At 43.8% G+C, this 16,537-nt stretch overlaps 1 protein-coding gene across 1 annotated transcript in view; it reads right to left on the bottom strand.

The window, feature by feature from the left end:
• Positions 1-566: 566 nt before the first annotated feature.
• Positions 567-16,537, bottom strand: part of LOC117345728 (BPI fold-containing family C protein-like) — a 45,379-nt gene continuing 29,408 nt past the window's right edge. Inside the window, exons 11-16 of the mRNA XM_033914805.1 lie at positions 10,369-10,530; positions 9,380-9,459; positions 7,221-7,266; positions 5,721-5,784; positions 3,116-3,192; positions 567-1,074 (exon numbers count right to left, since the gene is read on the bottom strand). Of these exons, the coding sequence (XP_033770696.1) occupies positions 1,036-1,074; positions 3,116-3,192; positions 5,721-5,784; positions 7,221-7,266; positions 9,380-9,459; positions 10,369-10,530 (468 nt within the window). The 3' untranslated portion in view covers positions 567-1,035. The remainder of the gene's footprint in view (positions 1,075-3,115; positions 3,193-5,720; positions 5,785-7,220; positions 7,267-9,379; positions 9,460-10,368; positions 10,531-16,537) is intronic.

Below are 16,537 nucleotides of genomic sequence, written 5' to 3'. Positions count from 1 at the left end.
TATAAACTGAGGTAATCTTTTTTCCCCAAAAGGGGGAAAAAAGGTTGACTCACATTTTAACCAAGGTTAGACATTTGAGTCATCGTGGTGAGCCATCTACAAAGACTAGAAGTCCTTGTCGGAAGTTTTAACACATTTATTAACTGCTGTCCTTCCATCCTCTCTCCCAGTGACTGATAGCTGCTGTCTTTTCCTTCCCCCACGACTGGTGCTTCTGTCCTTCACAAACCCCCCAATGACCTGCGCTATTGTCCTCCCCTCCCATCCTTCCCAATGACTATCTGTGCTACTTTTTCCCCACCTCCATGATCATCACTGTGCTGCTGTCCCTCCCCCACCCCCTCAAGATGACCAGAGCTTCTGTTCTCCAGCATACCCCCATGACTGGCGCTAGCGTCCTCCCTTCAGATGACTATTGGTGTGCTGCTGGCCCTCTCTATGCCCTCCACCACCACCACACCCGATGAACAGCACTAGTGTCTTTCTGTCCCTCCTTCCCTCCCCCCCCCACCCACAATGACCATGGCACTAGTGTCCTACCCCTCCCTGTTGACCATGAGCATGCTGCTGTCCCTCCTTTCACAACCCCTCTCCCAAGATGACTGATGCTGCTGTCATACACTGGGGACCCCTCGTGAACCTCCCCCCACCCCCCCCCGCCCAAGATTCTCAGAGAGTGTAGGAGCTGGCAGGCATTGAGTTTGTGCAGAAGCTCAAGGCCTGATACTGGCCCAACAGCTTGTTCAGGTAAGTGCAATGTCATTCAAGGGAGGGGGGTCTCGGTACATGACAGCAGCATCAGTAATCTTGGAGAAAGGGTTGTGGAAGGAAAGACAGCAGCATGCAGGTAAGCATGACGTCATTTGTTGGGGTTGGGGCAGAAGGGGCCAGCAGCATGCTAGTCATTGAGGGGTCTCGAATATAACTAAGACCCCCCCATTTTGGGGCCCCAAAATCTCAGTTTATATTTGAGTATATATAGTAGGGTCTTGATCCCATTCTCTCACACTCTGCATCTTCTCTGGGGATAAATGTTTACAATCTTCCAATATCTGTGTTTATCTGGATGAAACCCTGAGGGGAAAAAACAGAAACATTGAAATTAGGTTGCATTCCACACAATAAAAAGTATTTGTACAGTGACCTTTGAAGTCTCTTCGTCTACATCTGCCTTTTCATATTTTAGTCTTCTCTATGAAAAAGATGCCTATAATAATGTCTTTAAAACTCATTTAATGCAGTGTTTTTGTTGTTCCATTGTCACAGCCTACTAAGCCCAGTCTTCATCATGGAAGATAACTATCCCTGACCATCTTGCTCGTGGAGTACTTTGGATCTAAATGATCTTTCCCAGTTCAGTTGGAGCAAGGACAAAAAAGAAAATCCAACAAATCTGCAGTGAAGATGCAGTAAACCAAGAACAAAGAGAGGAACTGCAGACAGATGTACAAGACGCAGGCAAAGTTTATGTAAACAAACAAAACAGATTGTTACGTACCAATAAACCACCTTTTACAAAATATGGGACCCAACATGGTCTGTGTTTCGATCAACATGTCTTCTTCAGGGGTCCTATAAAATGTTGGTATCAAAGAGCATGCAACAACTATGCCTATCTGTGTGCTGTAGCGCTCAAAATATGCTGCCGAAAAGAACTACAGCAGCAGAGGTTCATTTGAATTCATAGCTGTTGATGGAATCACAATTTACGCAGGTGGTCAAGATAGTTTTTTTTTTTTAATCAAGTTTCCAAGGGTCATAAGCGACTGTCCTTTTTTAGATGATGATTTATTTAGAACATTGATGCAAATGTTTAAATGAGTCGAGCCTCTTTCATTTGAAAGGAAGCTACGGAATGGGAGGGCATAGGATGACGTTAAAAGGTGATAGGCTCAGGAGTAATCTAAGGAAATATGTCTTTGCAGAAAGGGTGGTAGATACATCTCCCCGTGGAAATAGTGGAGACAAAGACTGTGTCTGAATTCGAGAAAGTGTGGGAAAGGCATGCGAGATCTCTTAGGGAGAGGAGGAGATAATGGATGTGCAGACTGGATGGGCCATTTGGCTTTTATCTGCTGTCATGTTTCCATGTTTGCTTCCCTACATTTAGATAATTGAGAAAAACTTTTCCATCAAGTAGTGTAAAATGCTATGGCTAATATGATGGAGGATTCCCAGACTGACCATGGGCACCTCCTTGTTAAAAGTTATTACATTGACTACCTATGAAATATTTAACAGTATACTTAAGATCATAATCCACAACATTGCTCTTTAGAATGATAATTGCTTAGGGTTCTTGATCTTGTTTGGGTGCTCAAATTATGATACCATCATGAGTATGTGAAAAAAAGGTAAATCTTGGTGATAGGGCCTTCTCAGTGTGTCCCCTCTCCCTATAGAATTCCTTCTCTCATACCAAGCAGCATCATGGGGTAAAGACCTAAGACCTAGAACAATTACTTTCGCCCTCTACTTATGAGGAATTTAGGAAACGTCTAAAAACATCTTGACAACTGATCCACTTATCTCTTTCCTCTCAATAGCGACCTACTGTCCTTTTGATCACTTTTCTCCTCAACAATGAATTTCCTGTCTAATTACTTCTCTTTCTTCTTCCCCTCTTGAAGTCAGTCAATTTGTACCTTTGCTTAATCTTTTGTAAACCGCTTTAGAACTTCACGGTATTGCGGTATATAAGCTGTTATTATTATTATTATTATAGAACAAACCCTGCCTAGATTTCAGATAGGAACTAGATTGTGTGAAATTTCAGTTGAAATTTAGAGCATGGGTCTCCTCTTTCTTAAGTCAATAGCTGTTGAATAATGCAAGTCTCCTGGACTATGATCTTTGCCCACAAATTTTGTTATGGGGAATGAACATAGTTTTATTTGTTTCATTATCTTTGACCCAAAATTATTGGAATTTGTGTTTTGTCTCATTGTACATTACTTTGGAAGATGGTCTATAAAATAACTATGAGAATTTCTTTCTTTCTGACGTGATTCTCACCCACCTTCTAGTCTAACTTTGTATATACGTACATGATTAAAAAAAAAAAAAAAAAAAAAAAACTACAAAAATTGAAACCAAAATAGTTTCAAAATCTTACCTCATGAGTGTAGAAATGAAGATTATTCAGGATTATAAAATTAGGGTTTGAAAAACTTATCCCATGCTTCAGTTCTCCTTTAAAATAAATGAGAAAAAAAAATCAAATGTAAAAAATCTTACAACACACACCTTTTCAGATACTTCATGAATATTTGCCATCATGTTTCTATGTTTGTTCTAAGGTTATTAACGTTATGGCTACTGTAACATTTCCTAATTTGCATGCTACTTTGTGAACATAAACTAAATACTGTGCTGAATTTCTCCATGGCCTAGAACCCCATTTTACATAGAGATTAGAACTGAGACATCCACGTTGGGATATGCTCACTTGTGATCACATGAGGAGAGGGGGAATCTTTCCGAGGTCTCAAGGTGCAGGAAACGGTTTTGCCTCCGATGTCATGCACACCGCGTGGACTCCTCCCACTGCCAAGAGCAGAGAGCTAGTATTGGCTCTTTTGAAAGATTCTGAGGGGTTTTGGGGTTTTTTTTTCAGCCTGAGAACAGTACAGAGGGAAAGAGAACTACTGCTGGAGTGAGAAGGGGAAGTGAGCAGTTTGGAATAGAGAGAAGCAGCTTGTTTCTCTCTGGTTAATAGTTTGATGGTGAGCTGCCAAAGAATTTCTCTAAGCAACTGGCTAATTCTATCCAAATAGCTCTGGGGATCAGTGTCCCAGAACCTTGAATATACTGGTAAAGTGTTATGTTACCCTCTTTTTACAAGATAGCGTTCTTCTGGCCTGACTCCTGTACATATAACCAGCCAAAGGGTACCATAGGAGGCCAGGGGTTTACAATAGTATTTTAGAAAATAAGGACATGTCCGAGGAAATCCAGACGCCTGGTAACCTTATCCTTAGTGTTTCGTAGTGAAATCTGCAGGATCCAATGAAAAGGTTTCATCCATGTCAAACGAGAAGCTCTGTGGCTGTCCCCGTGGTTCAGTGGTGAAAAACTGAAGTTTAGTTTAGTTTAATTATCCTGCTGCAGTGGGCTGGAGTAGCCTGGTTGTACAGAAGGCAAAGCATGTGGGGAACTGGGTTTGATTTGATTTAATACTCTGGGCAAATCATGTAACCCTCTATTGCTCCAGGAACAAAAACCCAGATTGTGAGCCCACGAGAGCAGAGAAAGCTTATGCATATGGCGTAGTAAAGGGGGAGGGGGGGAAGGAGCATGGGGGCAGTCTGCCCCAGGCACCATCATGGTGGGGGCCCCGTCACCCGTCCTCCTCTCTGCCCCTCCCCCCCACCACCACACACGTGCATGCCCCTTTCCTTGTGCCTCTGCAGCGCAAGCAGTAACCCCGACCCGCTGTTCGTGCCAGCGTCGGCTCATCCTCCGACATCACTTTCTGGACCCACACCTAGGAAGTGATGTCAGAGGAAGAGCCGACGCTGGTGCAAGCAGCAGGTTGGGGGGGGGGTCACTGCTGGCGCCGCGAACGTTCAATAGGTGCGGGGAAGGGTGCGTGCGTGAGGCAGGAGGGGGGTAGGGAAGGCGCAGACGGGGGTGGGGCAGGCAGAGAAGACGGGCGGGGGAGGGGTGCCACCGCCCTGGGTTTCTCTCAGCCTCACCACCGTATATAGTAAATGTCAAGCACTTTAGTTGTACCTCAGAAATGTCAAATCCGTGACATGTTCCCCTTTTCGCTTACATGGAGTCCAGGCAACCATCCAGTTTTCCCTGAACAGTTCTAATAAGAGTACTCGTAGAATAAACCTATTTAATTATCCTCCTTTTAAATCATGTCAATACAAGAGGTTTTTTTGATGGAATTTTATCAATCCAGGCCGCCAAACTGAATACATGGCTTGGAAAGTTAATAATTGAGGCCACTTCCTATTCTGACTTTAGAAAACCACTAAAAAACATGCTTGTTTGACATGTTTTCCTCTTAGTTATGTTACTGCCAAATCTATCATGAATTCTTAAGAGATTTTTACATCCTAATTGAGCTATTGTCTTAACTGTTTCTGATTTTATCAGATGTATCCTTTTTATTGATTGTTTTTACTCTGTATTTAGACATCGATTGTTTATTCTGTATTTTGGATATTGGCTGTATGTATCCTTTGCTGTGAACCGCTTCGAACTTCTGGCATAGCGGTATACAAGAAATAAATTATTATTATCCAAAACCCAATTCTCAGTTCCCAAACTCAGATTGTATCTGGGACTTGAGACACTGTGGAAAAAAAACTACTGACGGCAATCCTTCCTTTTTTTGTTTTTTTTAGGCAATCCTTCCTTTTTTTTGTTTTTTTTAGGCAATCCTTCCTTTTTTTTGTTTTTTTAGGCAATCCTTCTTCCTTTTTTTTTGTTTTTTTTAGGCAATCCTTCCTTTTTTTTTTTTTGTTTTTTTTTAGGCAATCCTTCTTCCTTTTTTTTTTGTTTTTTTTAGGCAATCCTTCTTCCTTTTTTTTGTTTTTTTAGGCAATCCTTCCTTTTGTTTTTTTAGGCAATCCTTCCTTTTGTTTTTTTTAGGCAATCCTTCCTTTTTTTTTGTTTTTTTTTAGGCAATCCTTCCTTACCCCTCTTTCATATCCCGCTCCCCATTCCAGAACAAATTGCCCGTAGAGATTTTCTTCTTTTCTTACCATTTAACTGTGCCATAAATTGTGTTTCGATGAAAGACTTCACAGATTTCTCAACTTCTGCAAACTGTTCCAAAAAATAATAACAACAACAATAATAAAAAAAAGTATTTAAGTTCATCTTGTCTAGGTTTCCTGAACAGGCAACTCAATCTAACTTCATACAGATGAGCACTGTGGTTGTCCAAATTGGTTTTGCGAGCTTTTCTCATTGGCCAACGGCTATGTTGAATCAAGATGGAATCCAAGGAGGCCAATGGCAATGCACAAAACCAGGGGTGCACAAGTTCAGTCTTTGAAGGGGTGCAAACAGGTCAGTTTTCAGGAAATCCTTGATGGAGTACACAAGAGATAGCTCTGCAGGCATACTTAGGGTTACCACATGTCTGGGAAAACTAGGACATATCCTCTTTATAGAGGACTGTTCGGGTTCCCAGGTGGACTCTCCAAAACCCGACATTTGTCTGGGTTTTGGGAAACCCTGACCAGTTCTGGCCACATCTAGAGGGCCTCTGAGCATGCACAGATGACGTCACACATATCTGTGCATGCTCCAGGCCCTCCAGACGCAGCCAGAGCTGGTTGTAGAAGAGGCTTGCTGGGGGGGGGGGGGCAGGGGGCTGGGGGTGGAACAGGCTGGGGTTATGGTAACCCTAGGCATACTAACATCTATGTAAATAAATGTATCTAGAAACATAGAAGATGACGGCAGAAAAGGGCCATAGCCCATCACATCTGCCCACTCCAATGACCTACCCTCCCTTGATTTTAACCCCTTAGAGATCCCACATAAGTATCCCATTTACACCTCAAAACTTTTACCTGTTTTTTTGCGCCGGCTGCGGCGGTAACAGCTGCGGCGCTCATAGGAATTCTATGAGTATCAGAGCTGTTACTGCCGCAAGCCGGTGCTAAAAACCGCGCTACGGTTTTGAAATGGGGGGGGAGGGGGGAGGTTAGTTTGTAAAAATGAAAATCACTTGGGGAAAATAACGCACGTAAAATTATTACTTGTGAATCCAAGTGTTAAACTGTGCACACGGAGGATATTCAAGGGGTGAAAGAACAGGAGTGTTTAGGGGTGGAGAAGGACTTAGGTGCCGCTAGGTGTGATTCTCTAAAGGACTTAGGCCTACATTACAAGCACCTAAGTTTTAAGTTAGGCTTGATTCCGTAATAGGGGCCTAAGTGTGATTTGACATGAGATTCTGTAGGTGCATTTACAGAATCCCCCCCCCTCCCAATCTCTTATTACTCTTTTGGATTCTTGCCAGACATATGTCCCCTGGGTTGGCCACCTCTTGGAAACAGGACCGGGCCTTATGGATTTCAGTCTGAGCCAGTAGGGCAACTCTTATGTTTTTATGATCTTATAAGACTGACTTCCCTGTGCCTTATAAATAGACCCCCTATGGTTACACAAGGCAGCAGATTTTGACTGAAATATTCATTTTGACTTCGTTCTCCATTATCTCTTTTATCTCCTCCCCAGTTGCTACATACCTTGGAGGCCTGGGTCTTGTCTTCAGACGTGACTTGTAGTGCGAGACTAAAAGGAAGATAAACCACAGTGAGATTATACGTTGCCACTATTTTCAGTTTCACAGGAAAGATGAATCTATACTGTACCATGTCGCAAAGCACCCATATTTCTAAACTAAACCTTAGGTTTGTATACCGCGCCATCTCCACAAGCGTAGAACTCGGCACGGTTTACAGAGTTAGGAAGAAAGGAACTCCAATGAAGGGTTATAGGAAAGGAACAAGAAGAAAGAGAGGGACAAGGGTCCCAGAGAGCAGGAGGTGTTAGATTTTTGAAAAGAGCCAAGTTTTCAGGTGTTTGCGGAAGAATTGGAGGGAGTTTGAATTTCTGAGCGGGGATGTGAGGTTGTTCCAGAGTTCTGTGGTTCTAAAGGGGAGGGATGTTCCTAGTTTTCCTGCGCGGGATATACCTTTTGGAGAAGGGAATGACAGTTTCAGTTTTGGGGAAGATCTGGTGGAGTTAGGGTTAGAGGAGTTCCAAAGGAGTGGAATAACGGGAGGAAGGATGCCGTGTAGAATCTTGAAGGCTAAGCAGGCACATTTAAAGAGGACTCTGGAGTGTACTGGAAGCCAGTGGAGCTTGGACAGGAGTGGAGAGATGTGGTCGAACTTGCCTTTTGCAAAAATAAGCTTAGCCGCGGCGTTCTCTTCATTTTCATAATTTGCCTTAATTGTTAGACACTAGAAGTCAGGATTTTATCACTGATAACTAGTACAGAGCAGAGCAATGAGTTCTGTCAACTTGTACAATCAAAGAACCCCAAGAGTTAATTGCACAATCTCTGAATTTTTAGTTTCCAGCTCTTTAGGTAAAAATGATTATAATAACTAGGGTTATAATATTTAAAAGACTTTATCTGTATAGCATTACCTTCTATTCCAATAAGTACTGATCCAGTCTAGCCAATGATTTTTAGTGAAGTCCACTGGAAATAGTGACAGCTCTGTTACAGATAAGTAATCACTGGAGACCATGTGATTATTTTTGAGATCGGTGGAGAAGCATTTTCAATACAACATCTAAGTTCAATTTTGGACATCAAATCAGCTAGCAGGAGAGATGCCCACTCCCTCCTGCTGGCACCTACCCCCCCCCCCCCACACACACTATCATCCCCGGCCCATGGGAGTGGCCTTAGAGATTTGGCCAACCAGAGTCTTAGGCCACTCCCAGTGCATCCCAGAATGCACTGAGAAGGAGGCCTAAGACTCCAGTTGAGTCAGGTTAGGCCCCTCCCCGGTGCATCCCAGGATGCACCAGGAAGGGGAAGGCCCGCCATTCAGAAGAGGTGGGTCTACCGGCCAGAGGGAGTGGGCATCCCTCTGGCCGGCCTTCGACTAAAAGGTACAGAAAAGGGTCCTGGTGAGTTTCGTGCTGGGAATATTAGCAGGGGGGGGTGCCGGCAGGAGGGAGTGGGCATTTCTCCTGCTGGCTGATTTGAGTTTGGGTACAGGGGTTCCCTGCCGTGGCCGCTCTCAGCCAATCGCGACAATCCTAAATCAGCTGAGCGGCAGGGACTCCCTAAAGCCACAATTCTGTACCTGGCGCCCAAGAATTGCAGCTTTATGGAATCCCTGCCGCTCTGCTGATGGGGGGAGCGGGGAATTCCCTTGCCGCGATCAGCAGCTGCGGTCTAGGAAAAGATAGGAGGCTGAAATGTAGGCCAGGGTTCCTCAGGCCTATATTTCAGCCGCTTATCTTGGCGTGATTCACAGCTGTGTAGCCGCTTTAGATCATGTAACGCCACTTCGGGCACTGGTCATGCCTACTTTGGCATTCCATGGCCTAAAGTGTCTACCTAGCCATGATTCCAGCGGCCATTCCGGCCGCCTTTTATTTAGGCGTCGGTAGGTACTTCAACCCCGCCGTTTCTGACCGTTGGCAGGGCGCCTAGTCACGCCTAAATTCAGGCGCTGGCTATAGCATTTCCCCCTAAGTGCCAATTTGCAGAAACAAAATGCTATGTTTTGACCTTGTTTCAGATCATCGATTGAACCCTATCCGCATCATTCTCTTCACGTTTCAGCACCCCCTCGTAGTGCTATAAGTAATTGTTAACATTTGCGTGCGAGTTGTCTTTTCTCCTTTAAACACAGTGAATTCTGAAATCTGCCATTACCTGTTCAAAGTTAAATCACCGGTTATGGTCACCTTGGAGTTTTCTTCTGAAATGGACATGTTAGCACTGATACTGCTTGCCTGTAATGAACACAACAAATACACTCAATTTTTGCCAAAAATCCTACAATAGAAACAACGTAACGAGGCAATTCAAGTCACTTCAGGGTTTGTTTGAAGGGCGCTCAGGGAACTAAACCTATATTCACAACTCACAACCAAAATCATGTGATTATAATATAATATAATATAAGTGAAGGGTGCTCTCAGTGTGAACCATCAGCGATAGGAGTCCAGCTCCGGCACTTCACTTCTGGGTCAAGGCGGTAAGCCTCCACCCCCACACCATCATCGAGCACCCTGGTGTGCTGCAAATTAAGTAATTCAATAAATCATTCAAATAATAAATCAGTGAATAAATCAAATGTAATTCAACAAAAAATACCTGAGCGACCCCCAAACAAAACCCTGCCAGCCAGACCCCCCAAAAACATTCAGCAAAATCAAAAACAAAAAAATCACATACAAGTTGAAAAAAATACTTATCTGAGACACTTCTCATACATTAACGAACAAAAACCGCGCCAGGAGAAAAGGTTCAACCACGCTGGTTTCGGGGAGGAGCCCTTCTTCAGGAACCTGACCCCCCGACGAAAGCAAAAACGAAGAGGTCTGTGTTTCGGCTGTGAAAGCCTTCCTCAGGGGTGTATAAGTAAAGCCCAGTAGATGGCGACAAAATACAGATAAAACCAAAAAGGAAAACTCTCGATATCCAGCTGCTTAACGCGGTATCAATTGAAGAACGCTGCTTCATAATTTTATGTATATGTTATATATACTGTGTATATGTTATTTATATAGTTTCAATAAAATGATTGTCCCAGAAAGTTGGTTGACTGTGTCCCTTCCTCACCCTTTTTCTCACACATGGGGTTGTGTGCTTCCTTTGTGTTGTGGGATACATTTATCATAATGTACCATGATACTTACAATATCAACAGTGAACTCAGAGGAAGTATGCTTTTCGGCTTCCTTAAAGGCTATCTTAATTTGACCAGCAAGTTCCACGGTCATGTTCTGTGGTTTCAGAGTGACCACTGGAGCTTTTGTGGCTCTTAAGCTGCCCCTTGCTTCAGATACATTCTGAGACACCTGTGGATAAGTGAAGACAGAGACATGACGGTTAATCGCCAGAAGTGGGGAAGGAGCTGGCCTCTCCTTGGGGAAGCAGAGAATCAGTCCTCTGTCATGAGTATGAGAGTCAAAACCGCCCTTAAGAACGGGCACATTTCAAGGAATAAACTTCCAAATTCTATACACGGCGCATACAAAATCAGCGCCGAGTAGCACGACGATAAGCGCGATTCTATTAAAGTTAGGCGCGCTGTATAGAATCGCGCTTAGCACTGCCTAAACACCGCCACGCATCACTAGGTGCCCCAATGTCAAATGCACCTTATTTATACCGAGATTTTCTTGGCCTAAGTTGTGCGCGCAACAGCGCCTAAGTAAAAAACCATGCGCCCAACTCAACACGCCCCTAACTACAGCTGCTTCTAACTATGCACATTGCACAAGGGGGCCATATTCTATAAACAGCGCCGTACATTAAACGGCATTAGACGCCCTACTGCTGTCTAACTTAATTGTTGTAATTGGCTTTAATCAGTGCGGTAATTGACTGCATCATTTACAACTGATTAAAAACTCGTTTTAAAAAAAAAGGAGGTGCCAGGAGGCAACTACAATGTAGGCGCCGTTAATGCGTCTACAGCAGGATACCGAATGGCGCCTCATGTCTAAGAGGATGTGGTTGGAAGGAACAGAGCGGGACTTAGGCGTCTTTAGGCGTGATTCACTAAAGAACTTAGACGCCTGCAACATAGGCCAGTAAAACGCCGGCCTACGTTGTAGGTGTCTTAAGATTTTTCTTAGGTGGCCTTAGCCGTGGTTCTGCTAAAGGCGCCTAAGCGCGATTGACACACGGCCGGCATCCATGTTTGTAGATGCCGCCGATTTAGGCACCATTTACGGAGTCCGGCCCAAGGCGCAGACCACTGTGTGCTCTGCGCCTGCCAAGTTGTACGCCTTTCAATTAACTCCAATCAACATCAATTAGCAAGTGTTAATGCTGACTATCGGTGCTGATGAAGCCTATTGTTTAATAATTAAGTTATGCTCTTACATCAGCTAAGCACATAATTTTAGGTATTATATATAGAATTTGGGGGGGGGCAATGTATAACTATTTATATACTGTATCTTCTAAGCCCCCCCAACTGTGACTTAAAAGAGATAAAGCCTCAAGCTTGGGACAGAATTGTTAAAAAGTAGAGCTTTTTAATAATAATAATAACAACTTTATTCTTCTATACCGCCACAGTTGAATGACTTCTAGGCGGTTCACAGCGAAGAAGGCTGGACAATCAGTGAGTTACAGAATGCAAGAAGTGAGGGTACAACTTATTACATAAGAAACAGATAAAAGGAAAATATGAATCTTAAGTATGTAGTATAGGTCTCTTGTATGCAACCCAAGGAATAAAGTTGGACAATCTGCGAATTTTAGGATAGAGCTGGACAATAAGGCGAATTACAGAATAAAACTGGACAGTCAGCGAATTACAGAATGCAGGAAGTGAGGGTACAACTTATTACATAAGAAATAGATAAAAGGAAAATATGAATCCTAGGTTTGTAGTATAGGTCTCTTGTATGCAACCCAAGGAATAAAGCTAGACAATCTGCAAATTTTAGGATAGAGCTGGACAATAAGGCGAATTACAGAATAAAACTGGACAGTGAGCGAGTTACAGAATGCAGGAAGTGAGGATACAACTTATTACATAAGAAATAGATAAAAGGAAAATATGAATCTTAAGTATGTAGTTTGCAACCCAAGAAATAAAGCTGGACAATCTGCAAATTTTAGAATAGGGCTGGACAATAAGGCGAATTGCAGAATAAAGCAAATTACAGAATAAAACTGGACAGTCAGCGAGTTACAGAATGCAGGAAGTGAGGGTACAACTTATTACATAAGAAATAGATAAAAGGAAAATATGAATCCTAGGTTTGTAGTATAGGTCTCTTGTATGCAACCCAAGGAATAAAGCTGGACAATCTGCAAATTTTAGGATAGAGCTGGACAATAAGGCGAATTACAGAATAAAACTGGACAGTGAGCGAGTTACAGAATGCAGGAAGTGAGGATACAACTTATTACATAAGAAATAGATAAAAGGAAAATATGAATCCTAGGTTTGTAGTATAGGTCTCTTGTATGCAACCCAAGGAATAAAGCTGGACAATCTGCAAATTTTAGAATAGAGCTGGACAATAAGGCGTATTGCAGAATGCAAGTAGTGAGCATTTACTTCGCTGGCCCCACAGTATAAACTTCTACCACAGTTTAGTAAAAAGAGCCCTATGTTATTATGTCCCCAGCCTACAGGTTTTCAATAAGCAGATAAGTAGGCCCGAGACCAGGGCCTTAAATTTACATTTACAATTAAGGCACCCTATGTTAAAAAAAAAAAAGATACGATTCTGGATGCAGCACCTTCCGGTGATTGACACTTGGTAGGCGCCGTTTCCAGAATCAGGCCCTAAAGTGTAGAGCTCTTGATGGAGACTGCCCCAACGTTGTTGGTTGGGCTGAGAACATTTCAGCGGCGCCTCGTACATTAGCATGTTTCACACACACATAGCACTTCTCTGGTTGCTTCCCTATGAAAGTCAGGCATGAAATGACCTTGCTGAAAGAAAATTCCACATGGAGGAATCTCTGGCAAAGAACATCCAGAAGGGAGATAAATCCTTCATCAGATATATCAGTGACAGAAGTAAAAACTCAGGCGGGATTGTACGTCTTAGGAAACCAGACGGAGACTATGTGTAAAAGGATTCGGAAAAAGCCCAACTGTTAAATGAATACTTCTGCTCAGTCTTCACCCGAGAAGCGCCAGGGCTTGGCCCTCAGCTACAGACAAGGGTTGACTCAGTTGACTCGTTTAGTAACTTCGAGTTTATGCCCAGCAGTGTCTACGGTGAGCTGTCAAAGCTCAAGGTTAACAAGGCAATGGGGCCTGACAACCTACACCCCAGGGTGCTTAGGGAGTTGAGTGAGGTCTTGGCGGAGCCACTGTCCGTGCTCTTCAACCTCTCCCTTAGTACAGGCAGCGTCCCGTAGGACTGGAGGACGGCTAACGTCATTCCACTCCATAAGAAAGGCTCAAAGATGGAGGCTGCAAACTACAGACCAGTGAGTCTAACATCGATAGTGAGCAAACTAATGGAAACTCTAATCAAACGCCAATTGGATAAGATCCTGGATGAGGAGAATCTACGGGATCCCCATCAACATGGATTTACTAAGGGGAGATCATGCCAATCCAACCTGATCAGCTTCTTTGACTGGGTGACGGGGAAGCTGGATGTTGGGGAGTCCCTGGACATTGTGTACCTGGACTTTAGCAAAGCATTCGATAGCGTACCACACCGCAGGTTGCTGAGCAAGATGAGTTCTATAGGATTAGGTGACACATTGACGAAATGGGTTGGGAACTGGCTTGGAGGTAGGCTTCAAAGGGTAGTGGTGAACGGCACCCCCTCCGAAATGACGGAGGTGATCAGTGGAGTGCCACAGGGCTCGGTCTTGGGCCCGATCCTATTCAGCATCTTTATAAGAGACTTGGCAGAAGGGCTTCGAGGTAAAATAACATTATTCGCCAATGACGCCAAACTAAGTAATGTAGTGGGCAAATGCACAATAGACGAAGATTCAATGCCCGACAACATGATGCACGACCTGCTCCTACTGGAGCTCTGGTCTAGGACCTGGCAACTCAGCTTCAATGCCAAAAAATACAAAGTTATGCACCTGGGCAGCCATAATCCATGCAAGACTTATTCCCTTAATGGCGAGATCCTAAAAAGAACGGTAGCAGAACGAGACTTAGGGGTGATCGGCAGTGAAAACATGAAGGCTGCCAATCAAGTGGAGCAAGCTTCATTCAAGGCAAGACAAATCATAGGTTGCATACACAGGGGTTTCATCAGCCGGAAGTCATTATGCCATTGTATAGATCCATAGTAAGGCCCCACTGGAATACTGTGTGCAATTTTGGAGGCCACATTATCGCAAGGATGTGCTGAGACTGGAGTCGGTTCAGAGAATGGCCACCCGGATTGTCTCGGGACTCAAGGATCTCCCGTACGAAGAACGGCTAGACAAATTACAGCTATACTCGCTCGAGGAGTGCAGAGAGAGGGGGGACATGATCGAGACGTTCAAGTATCTCAAGGGCCGCATCGAGGCGGAGGAAGATATCTTCTTTTTCAAGGGTCCCATGCAACAAGAGGGCATCCGTGGAAAATCAGGGGCGGGAAACTACGAGGTGACACCAGGAAATTCTTTTTCACTGAAAGGGTGGTTGATCGCTGGAATAGTCTTTCACTGCAGATGATTGAGGCCAGCAGCGTGCCTGATTTTAAGGTCAAATGGGATTGACACATGGGATCTATTCACAGGGCAAAGGTAGGGGAGGGTCATTAGGGTGGGCAGACTAGATGGGCCGTGGCCCTTATCTGCCGTCTATTTCTATGTTTCTATGTTTGGATTTTAGTTCTGGGAAGCGATAGTAGAATATTCAAGTTTGAACTCTGGGGTAATTACTGCCTGGGTTGTTTGGGGAATGTGTCTTTATTATTAACTAGCTGAAGCCCCGGCGTTGCACGGTATTTAATTATAGCAATAACACTGTAAATGGATTCAAATAAAGATACTTTATAGTGGTGAATGAAAGTATTTTTTTACAGCTTAATAAAAAGTACAATATTCAAATTATAATGTGAAATATTTGACAAAATGAATACAATACAACTAACGCAAAACGTGATTATAAACAACATTTTTAGTTTCACCTCCAGGAGCAAGAACATATAAATTCTTGGGTGAAGAGACCCCCAGAACATATCACCCCAGGTAGTGAGGGATCTGCATACCAAGTTTCGTTCAAATCGGTCAAGCCGTTTTTGAATTAATGTGAGAATGGCAGCTTTTTACATATTTTCCATTGACATGAATGGGTGAAATATGATTTTCTGTTTGTAGCTCCGCCCACGTGAGCAGGTGGGCCGCGAGACCCCCAGAACATATCACGCCAGGTAGTGAGGGATCTGCATACCAAGTTTCGTTCAAATCGGTCAAGCCGTTTTTGCGTGATCGCGGCACATACACACATACACACACACATACATACCTCCGATTTTATATATATAGATTTTTTTTTAATGAATTTCCTGTACAGTAGACTCTCAGATAACCAACACTCAGGGCTCCTTTTATTAACGCTAGCGCTTCCATAGAGCTTGCGTTAGTATTTTTTGTTTAGCGTGGGGTTTGCACGTGCTAATCTTCAGCGTGCGCTAAAACCACTAGCGCACCTCAGTAAAAGGAGCCCTCAGTTAGCCAGCTCTCTCAATCAATCAGAAAAAAAAAATGGTCAGCATAAAAAATGTCTCCTATGCTCCTCAGACAACATCCAAAGTCATAAAGGCCCAACACCGCCCCTTCCCTCCCTCCCTCCAGCCTCAGAGGTATCAGCAGCAGAGGAAAGGCCCTACTGGGACTAGCCAGAAGCTGCCTGTTCACCAGCACTTCTTCTACTCACAGGCTGCCATTACAGGTGAGTTTGGGGGGAAGGGGGGATTTATCAGGACTGGCTCTGTTGCTTTGAGAATGGAGGGAGGGAAGGGGTTGTCAAGACTGGCTCTGCTGCTTCGGGTAAGGGAGGGAGTGGGGGGAAAAGGGGGGAAGAGAAAGGAGGGAATTAGGGGGGGGGTAGAGAAAGTGACCCAGAAAGAAGGGATGAGCAGATGTTGGACCTACAAGTGTTGGGGCGGGGATGATACAGTGAGGTGGGAAGGGAGACAAAACCATTTTTACCGTAACTCTCAAGCAATCAGAAACTACGGTTATCCGGCATCCACCAATCCTCATGGGTGCCAGATAACTGAGTCTACCAGAGTTTTATTTTCTTAATCTTAGCTCCTATTTATCCTATAGTTGTGGTCAAATGATATCATTTAGATTTGTACAGGGAGAAGTTAGCAAGATCCACTAAAATACCTGTTCATTGCAAAATATACCCACGGT

Source organism: Geotrypetes seraphini, chromosome 11 (assembly GCF_902459505.1).
Source record: "Geotrypetes seraphini chromosome 11, aGeoSer1.1, whole genome shotgun sequence".
Lineage (NCBI taxonomy): Eukaryota > Metazoa > Chordata > Amphibia > Gymnophiona > Dermophiidae > Geotrypetes > Geotrypetes seraphini.
The sequence above is the reverse complement of the archived record's forward strand: the minus strand, read 5'-3'. Positions and strand labels throughout refer to the sequence as shown.